The sequence below is a fragment of the Arachis hypogaea genome, chromosome 15 (genome assembly GCF_003086295.3).
Source record: "Arachis hypogaea cultivar Tifrunner chromosome 15, arahy.Tifrunner.gnm2.J5K5, whole genome shotgun sequence".
In the NCBI taxonomy this organism is placed as follows: domain Eukaryota; kingdom Viridiplantae; phylum Streptophyta; class Magnoliopsida; order Fabales; family Fabaceae; genus Arachis; species Arachis hypogaea.
This window is the reverse complement of record NC_092050.1, coordinates 133,185,556-133,194,661: the sequence shown is the minus strand read 5'-3', so window position 1 is coordinate 133,194,661 and position 9,106 is coordinate 133,185,556. Positions and strand designations below refer to the sequence as shown.

The 9,106-nt window shown below is 36.0% G+C and overlaps 1 protein-coding gene across 4 annotated transcripts; it reads left to right on the top strand.

Moving 5' to 3' along the window:
• The first annotated feature begins 1,169 nt into the window (after window positions 1-1,169).
• LOC112748954 (phosphoribosylglycinamide formyltransferase, chloroplastic) lies at window positions 1,170-5,318 on the top strand. Of its 4 annotated transcripts, none has more exons than XR_003814340.2 (7): window positions 1,170-1,567; window positions 1,863-2,489; window positions 2,811-2,922; window positions 3,886-4,062; window positions 4,159-4,285; window positions 4,447-4,557; window positions 4,891-5,318. XR_003814340.2 is itself a non-coding variant. In XM_072216817.1 (7 exons), the coding sequence occupies exons 2-6, from the start codon at window positions 2,141-2,143 to the stop codon at window positions 4,550-4,552; spliced, it is 750 nt and encodes a 249-aa protein (XP_072072918.1). In that variant the 5' UTR covers window positions 1,170-1,567; window positions 1,863-2,140; the 3' UTR covers window positions 4,553-4,557; window positions 4,891-5,318. The 4 variants fall into 4 exon arrangements, 3 of the variants coding, with proteins under 3 accessions (XP_072072918.1, XP_025652992.1, XP_025655387.2); XM_072216817.1 differs by having other exon boundaries at window positions 3,999-4,062; window positions 4,167-4,285; XM_025797207.3 differs by having other exon boundaries at window positions 4,439-4,557.
• The last annotated feature ends 3,788 nt before the right edge of the window (window positions 5,319-9,106 follow it).

Below are 9,106 nucleotides of genomic sequence, written 5' to 3'. Positions count from 1 at the left end.
TTTATACTTCATTACCACAACCATCAGGTCTCTATGTCACAGATTGAGCTTAATTATAATTCTTTAAGTAGAAAATATAGCTGCATGTGCATATATATCCAATTGACTAGCAATAAAATTTATCATATAGAACTTACAAAGCAGCAACATCATCAAAGTGTCTATATCAAAATCAGAAAATACATTCACTCTCTCATGATTTACAAAGACCCCAACTCCATACAAATTTTACATTTTCATAGAGAAATACATCTCACAGATCAAACAAAATGCAACACCCAACGCTATCTATAAAAGCAACACTCTAATTTTTCTAATTTCACCCCTAATTTCAGCCCTAAATTTGTCTATCCCTCTCGCCAGGATTGACGATGCTTGCTGATTTTTCCCAGGTTCAGTGACAGTGAACCCATCATCATGCCTTGGATAAGAACTCCCTGACTGTCTTTTGGCCAAACATCTTGCTATGCCCTCCCATCCTTCTTCGATTTCATCAACCCATACAAAATATTTGCAGTCTCTTGTCTGACAAAACAAAACAAATGCACCGATTGGTCAACTTAAATGCAAAAAAAACTTTCTCACCTGAACTCCAATAGCGTCTGCCCATTACCGCCCATAGAGGACATCTGATGAACCATCGATTAGGGTTCGTAACGGTGCCAGACTCCATCAACGCAAACTCTCTTCCACAGAAGCATCTGCCGTCCAGCTTCTTCGCCTTCATCTTCTTCGAACTTGAAGAAGAACTGCGACTGCCATCACTTGGAGCAGGAGTAAATATGCGAAAAGACATTACGGGAGGTACGACCTAATTCTTTATCACCATGAGTACACGTCACACTCAATAAGATTCAACAAATATCGATTCTCTAGATCCTGGTTTGTGTTGGGGGGGAGGGGAAGCTACTTAGGGTTTTGATTTCATGCGTTCAACCTATCCCCTCTTGATAATCAACGTTCACATCCACGTTAGATATGACTTTGGGAGGTGGGAGTGCCATGTAGGTTTGAAAACCCACGAACCAAGCTCAGATTTAAGCCAGGACACTTTTGTCACATGGACAACATCTACCATAGGTATAAATTTAATTTCGAACTATCATAAATACAAATATCAGCGTTTTCATCTCATGAGTATAAATGGTCATTTATTCTAATTTTAAAATATGTTAATTCATGAACACAGCTTCACTCAAACACTCACCTTCACCTCTCTACCTTACTCACCGCACGGTAACTGCGGAACACAACGGCAGCCAACAAGGGAGGTCGTCACTCGTCACTCTCCTCGCCAGCTCCTCTGTTTCGTCCCCGCGCCGTCAGTGTTTGGTCGCCTCTGCTTCCTCTGCTTCCTCTGCTCCTCTGTCCGTCTGTGTTGTCCCGGCCGCCTTGGCTTCTTAGTGCCTCGCCTGTCTCTGCTTCCCCCGTCGTCATCGTGTTGGCTCCTCTTCGAAGCTCTGCTCTCTCTCGCCGGCGGCTTGCTCTGCGGCGGTGCAACACTGCAAGGACCCCAAGTTGGAAAATCGTCCCTGACTCTGTTTCTGGCTTTCTGCTTCTGCTGTAGGTGAGATTTTTTTTAGTTATTAATTTTTTATACTGATTTTTTTTTCTGTTTTAATGTATTGATGCTAATTGTCTTTGTATGTACAACTGATTGATTTAATTTGTAATAGGCTAGATGAATTGTATTTGTAATTTTGTATGTAATATTGATGCTAATAGATTGTGAATCAAGTGATTGGAACTGGAAGAATTTTTCATTGATATTTGATAGTTTTATTAGATAATAGGTGCTGTTCTTGTGGTTTTTTTTATTTACTTTTTATTTTTTTATACGTTTTTCTTCCCTCTGTGTTCAGGCGTCGGAGGCTTTTGGTGAAAAGCCGGAAAAGGTTTTACGGTTTAGGGTTTTGGTGCTGTTGGAATAAGATAGGTGTTGTAGGAGAAAACCAAATTAAAAAAAAAATTGCCATACATGTAATGCAGTCTTGTGTGTTGTGTGTCATCTGATCATCTCCTCAATCGCTAAACGCCACCGTTTTCGCCTTCCCACCTGACTCCAACAAAAGCTCCTCCTCACACACAGAATTGAACATTTTCCTATTTTTTCCTTTCCTTTTCGGAAGATACAATTCCCATGGAAGCTCAAAAAATCCTCTCTAGGCTTTGCCCCAAAACCCCGTCACTCCTGCTACCCTCTCATAAAAAGCTTCATACTTTACCTTATGTTGGGCCCAAGAACCTTGGGATTCTGAGATTGGGATGCAGTTACACTGAGGGAAAGAAGAAAAGGGTCTTTTGTGTGAGGAGGACGGTAGAAGAAGAAGAAGCAAAGGAGGTGAAAGTTGGGGCCACTGCGCTGGTGAGGAGGAAGAAGCTGGCAGTTTTCGTGTCCGGTGGAGGGTCCAACTTCAAGTCCATTCATGAGGCTTCGTTGAAGGGTTCACTCCATGGTGATGTTCTTGTTTTGGTCACAAATAAACCTGGTATGCTTTAAATCCTTGACTTTTTTCATTGCTTCTTTTATTTTAATTTTTATGTTTCTGGTATTCTCCAATGATAGTTGATTAAATGAGATTACTTGGATAAGGGTTTGAATGTTTCAACTTATTTTGGTAAAAGTAAATTACTTTTTGTTTACTAAATAAAATTCTTTTTCACATATTTATATGAACTTTTAAAAGAATTAGAGTTTAGTACTTTATTTTATATATTACAGATGAATGAGCTGAACTCAATATTTCTATTAGATGCCTTTTGTGTCTTGTTGTACTGAAAGTTTCTTTCGTTCATTTGTTTTATTCCAGATTGTGGAGGTGCTGAGTATGCAAGAAATAATGGTATCCCAGTTGTTGTGTTCCCTAAAGTAAAGGATGGATCCGATGGGCTATCTCCAAGTGAGCTTGTTGACACACTAAGGTGTGGTGCAGTGCAGTGCTTCTTTATTTCATTTGCTGCAATTGCTTTTTTGGTTTACTCTTCAGTGTGTTAATCTGTCTCTTTATTACAATTTTATGAAATACTTTCACATTCTTTACGTGCAAGATCAACCATGTTGTAAAAAAATGTCTTTTTCTATAAAAATAGAGATAAATATACCAGACTTTCTCAGAAACAACAAAATTTAACTCAAATAGCCACTTTGGACCTCTTGGACGGAGCCACCAAATCTTCCAAGTGAATATGCACTTGCAGAAAATATGATTACTGCTTTGATTGCTTTCCACCTTTCAGTGCAAAATAATAGCTTTATCAACAGAGATAAGAACATCTTTTTAGCTAATTTTTCATCCTCATATTTGCATGTGTATATCTCAATCATCATTTGCATCTTTTGTGGATATCACCATATGATGAAACTCGAATTTTGATTTATGGGAAATTTCTACGTGTCCAAGAACATATGTAATAAATTATAAATGTCCTTAACTTATTATTTTGTTATCTTTTATGATTGTTGTGTATCTGTGGTATTGGCTTGTAACCTTGTATCTACAAGTAAAAATCTAGTAGACTGGTTGGTTTTCATGAACACAAGTCTGTCACAGGATGTGGAACAGTCTTCCTAATCAGTACATCGGAAGTGCCTAAGTAACCTAAGTAACAAAGCACATGGTATACTTCGTGAAATTCTTTACCAATATGAATCTATTAAACAATATTGAGTGTAAATTCTTTTTCCTCTTTTTTTTTTGTTCGTTTCTTGTACTGTAAGTTGTGTCGGAAGGTGGATGTGTTACTTTTAGATTGAAGGACATCTGCATTATTAGTATAGAAGAGATGCCAAAGAAGCTGCAACTTTGCAAAAGCAATAATTTTGATATTCCACGTAGATGTGGTTATACTATTGAGTATTAACGTAGTACTTTTTCTCTTCATCAGGAGTTTCCAAGTTGATTATATTCTTTTAGCTGGATTCCTCAAACTTATACCAGTTGAATTGATTCGGGCTTATGAAAAGTCCATATTAAATATTCATCCATCACTTCTTCCAGCTTTTGGAGGCAAAGGATACTATGGTATGAAGGTGCACAAAGCAGTAATTGCTTCAGGCGCAAGGTATACTTCTCGCCAAACTTCTCATCCTGTTTCACTTGAATTGTCACACTTCGTATGGAGACATGTATTTGTGCTTCATTTTTCTGGGTTGGTTAGATATTCAGGTCCTACAATTCATTTTGTTGACGAACATTATGACACGGGGCGTATCCTTGCTCAATGTGCCATCCCTGTACTGGCTAATGACACTGCAGACGAGTTGGCTTCCAGGGTTCTCAAGGAGGTAATAGCATTTTATATATCTTTAAACAAGTTCAATCCTAAACGAAAGTTCAGCAAATTTATTTGCCACAAGAAGCATGCATGAACCTTTACGTTGATGTAATCAAAAGCCTAGCGATTCATTGTTGTCTTATGTTTTCATTTTTGAACTTAGGAACACAGGTTATACGTGGAGGTGGTCGAAGCTTTGTGTGAAGAGCGTATAGTTTGGAGGGAAGACGGTGTCCCTCTCATCCGGAGCAAAGATAACCCCAACGAGTTCTGCTAATTATGGTGTAAATTTAATTTGCCTTTCAATTCCTTTTCAGTTACACTTTTGTTTCATAACATCAGAGATAAATTACATTGATCTCCCATGAGGTTAAGTGATATTACATATGACATTTCTTAATATCGTAGTTATCAAGGGTGTTTGTGTATTGAGAGCCATATGATCTAAATCCTAAGGAGACTAGTTTATACTTTTGCCAATAGTGGGTTGATGTGTGTAATATCACTTAATCTCAATTCTCAAGGGTGGTTGATATCATTTACCTTAATATTAAGAGTAAGGATTGAATAACATAAGTGTAACCTTAAGTAACTAGACTTTTGTTTCTTCTGCAGGGGATTTCGCTATCTATGGAACTTCAGAAATACATAAATAATTAGCTAATGAAAGAATTAATAAATGAGCAATTAGGGGGGCGATCCTTCAAGGGGTCCACAAACCCTTGAAGAATAATCTAATAATCTAATTAGGAACCCACAAACATCTCTTTAGAATTGTATATATAAACTTGTTGTAATTTTTCTTTCCCAATAGATGATGAGGGCTGATGACTTCATATTTCATAATTTTGGACCCCTTTTACCCCATACTTGAAACTTGGCATCTCATATTCACATCTTAGTAGCAATTTGCCTTCTGTTATTGTTATTTTTTTGGGTGAGCTCTATGGCATCCAAATTCAGTTATATACTTATATATATTTGTATCACATTTGTACTTTATACATAATTTTTTGGGTGAGCTCTATGGCTCTCTCTCTCTCTCACTCACTCTCATTTTTGGGGGCATATTTATCCTTTTGAGTTTTGATTCACTTGTGTGGGTCAGCAATCGATGTGAGATAGTTGGGCATTTTTTTTGTTTAAATAAAAATTTCATTATTTTCCCATGTTTTGCTGGCTTCATACAAGGTTCTTTTTAAACAAAAAAAAAAAAAAAATTGATATGTATCAATTTGTGAAAAATTCAAAAGATTTTCAAATGTGCGCATTATTTCTATATTCCATTATTTCATAGGCAAGATAGCGAAATGCCCAAAAACAAAAATACCTATCTCCTCTTTCTATGCGTGCAAAATGTCACAACAATTAAATCATATTTTCCTGACCAAAAAAAAAAAAAATCATATTTTGCTACCATAAGCTGCGAAATCATAGTACTTCATTCTCAAAGTTTGTGAAATATCCGATGCTTAATCTCGTTAACCATAGTGATATTTTAGAATTTAGATTACATTTTTTAGTTTGATAAAATTCTCTTAACCTGGCAAGTCGATCATGCTATTTCGTAAGTTTAGGTTTGATCTATTAAATTTAAGCTTCCAAAATAATTGAGTCTAAAGATATTATTTGTGAGACCAAACCGAGTCGAATAAAGAAATTAAACTTTTAAAATAGCTTGAGTTTAAAGTTATTTTGTGTTAGACTTAGCCGATTATAGGCCAGCCACTTGGTAGATTGTTGGCCTTTTTTCACTCTTACCCATTAATTTTATTTATTCTAATAAAAGTTATATATTTAACCAATAGTGTAAAGGCAATTAGTCCTAGGTAATAGTAATACACAAGGATAATGATTAAGGAGACAATCTTATACGATCATAACAATTAAGTTTTACAAATTCTAAAGATGGTTTCAACTTTCAAGTTTTGGTGATACCAGGAGCTTATGTTTAGTTAACATTTGCTTTTGTTTCCTTTCCCATATAAAATTGAATTATTTGGATCAAGTTGTTTATATTACACTTTTTAAGTGCAGCTCTCTTTCAAATACTACAACATAATGCAGAATGTGCTTTGTACCGAGTTATCTTTTTGTGTGTGTACACATATTTCTTTTAAATTATTTTGCCCTGTGTTGTAATTTTGTATAGAATTATGCTAATTATTAATTTACCAAACAATATGTAGTCTGAATTGACACTTCTCTTTATCTCGTTGTAATAAAAAGGACATAATTTGAGGTGCTACATTCATATATTCAACCACTTGATAACATATTAAAATTATCGCTATTTGTCATGATATTTTTCATTTTAAAAGTTTAAATTAATAAAAAAAGATAACATGAATAATTATATCTCTAACACTTCTTTTTAAATAAGAATCTCTTTTGAATTTGTTTCATTTTTGCATAGACCTTTTTTTTATTTATCTTGTACTATTTTTTTTTTTACTTTTAGACAGTACAATATTTTTTGTCTATTATAATATATGTTGAAATATTAGAGGCAACGCTGCTAGATTGATCCCATAGTAATAATAGAAAAGGTACCGCTTTTAAAGTGATGCCATAGTTGGTCAAATATGCAATACTCCCAAAAATTGCTATAGCAATAAAATAGGCAATACTTTTTATTAGTTGCAAAATTAATAGAAAAAACACCTAATGAGCATTGCATTAAATTCTACTCATAAGCGTTGTCTTTGTTTTAGAATAGACAATGCTTTTAAAGAGTTACTTCTAAAAGCGTTGCTTTTAAAGCAAAAAAGTATTGCCTTGATTCCAAGAGTTGCTATAGTAATAAAATAGGCAATTCTTTTTATTAGTTGCAAAATTAATAAAAAAAAACACCTAATGATTGCATTAAATTCTACTCATAAGCGTTGTCTTTGTTTTAGAATAGGCAATGCTTTTAAAGAGTTGCTTTCAAAAGTGTTGCTTTTGAGGTGAAAAAGCGTTGCTTTGATCTAAGGCAATGGCCGCATCAGCAAGGCCCCCAAAAGTGTTGCCTCATATCCGAAAGTGTTGTTATAGATCAAAGACAACCTTTTTTCAATCTTTAGGCAACACTTTTTAAATGTTGTCTCAGATGAAAAATGTTGTAGTGAAGGTTTATCAAAGATCGAACTTTAGACATTTTAGACATAGAGTTTTGATACCATGTCATGATACCACTCATTCTAAAAGTTTAAGTTAATAAAAAAAGACAACATGAATGGTTATATCTCTAACACTATTCATTTATTAGTGTATTTTAGCCTGCACCTGTCCAAATCAGGCGCTCAGGATGCCGATTTCTTTTTATCCGGAAGAGTCAGAGGTTTCCTTGTTTATTATGAAATTTGATTGCTCCCATATAACTTTTCTTGTTTGCAATGGTGAACCCTTGCTTGTTTCAAACTTGTTTGGGGGATGCAGCAAAAATTACCCCAAAGATTGTGCCAGACTAGACAACATGTTAATGCCATAACATGTTTGGCCCATATTTTCGTTATAGTTTACCCACAGGCATTACTTTTTGTGTCTATTGGAAGGAAAAAAAATCTAAAACATGTGAAGTTGAAGTCCAAAGAAAGAACCTCACATAAGATTCACTAAAGAAAAAAAGAAAGGAAAAAAAGAGAAGTATTATATATCATTATCTGGAAGTGGCTTCTCTAAAACACAGATCCCCAAATTGCTGAAATGGGTAGTTACAAATTTGCTCCTTCGGCAACAAAGGCAGGTGCATTGACCGCGGGTGCAAGGACGGTGGGCTCAGAGAGGATGGTTCTCAACACAGCAGCAGAAGCATATTAATGCCAGACAAGAGCCGCGTGCAAGGACAGACGATGTCATGGAGGAGCAATGTGTAGGAACCGGCATCGATGGAAACTCCTTGCAGGGAGGCGGCATGGTGGAATGATGTGGTAGAAGAAGAACAACGCTGCTAAAGGTGGAAGAAGAGAGTCTTCAAACCGGGGGATAGGTACGGGTTTAGATCTAGGTTTGGTTCGAGTTGGACTATCCGGCCTGAACACTGTCCAAAAGAAAAAATCCCTTTGTCACTATGAAGACTGAAGAACAGGTATCGTTGCATGTTATCCTCCATCCTTCAAAATTGGTGCCTCAATGGAGCCAAGTCAACAGACCCTCTATTGTGTCCATTTGTTGGTCCCATGCTCTTTATATTCAAAACCTAAACCCTATGATAGTATACGTATGCATATAAAAATTACTTTATTATGTTACATACAGTATATTCAATGTGTCAAGTCTTCCTTTTCCCTTCCACAACTACTTAACCAATAATTCATTCACATACGATAAATAATAATTCCCATATTATAAATATATATATCAATTACTAGCTCATTTTTTCTAATATGGAGAGTATGTTGGTATTTTGAATGGAAATGGGCGTTTTTGGTGTATTTACATAATGGTGGACATGTCAGATGTGCAGGATCAACACGTGGGGGCGTGCTGATGCAGCACGTGGAGGGCAAGCTAGCAACACGTGGGGTGCGTGTAGTTGACGTGGCAATGTGCGATTCGAGGGCACCTTCGACACGTGGGGGCATGTTAAGTGCCCTGCCTATATAAGGCCAAGCTCGGTACTATTTCATAGCAAAGATAATAGTTGTTTGAGTGTGTTTCTAGTATGATAGAGGGTACTGCAAACTTGGTAGTGTATTGTAACGGTGAGAATATACAGAATACTCATGAGGGAGTTAGGTTTGTATGCTAGAATCCATTTTTGTTTGTGGTTCCATGCAACATGACGTTCATGGAGCTTCAAAATGGTCTCTGTCAAAGCATGGAGAATGGTATGTTGAGGAGAGTGAGC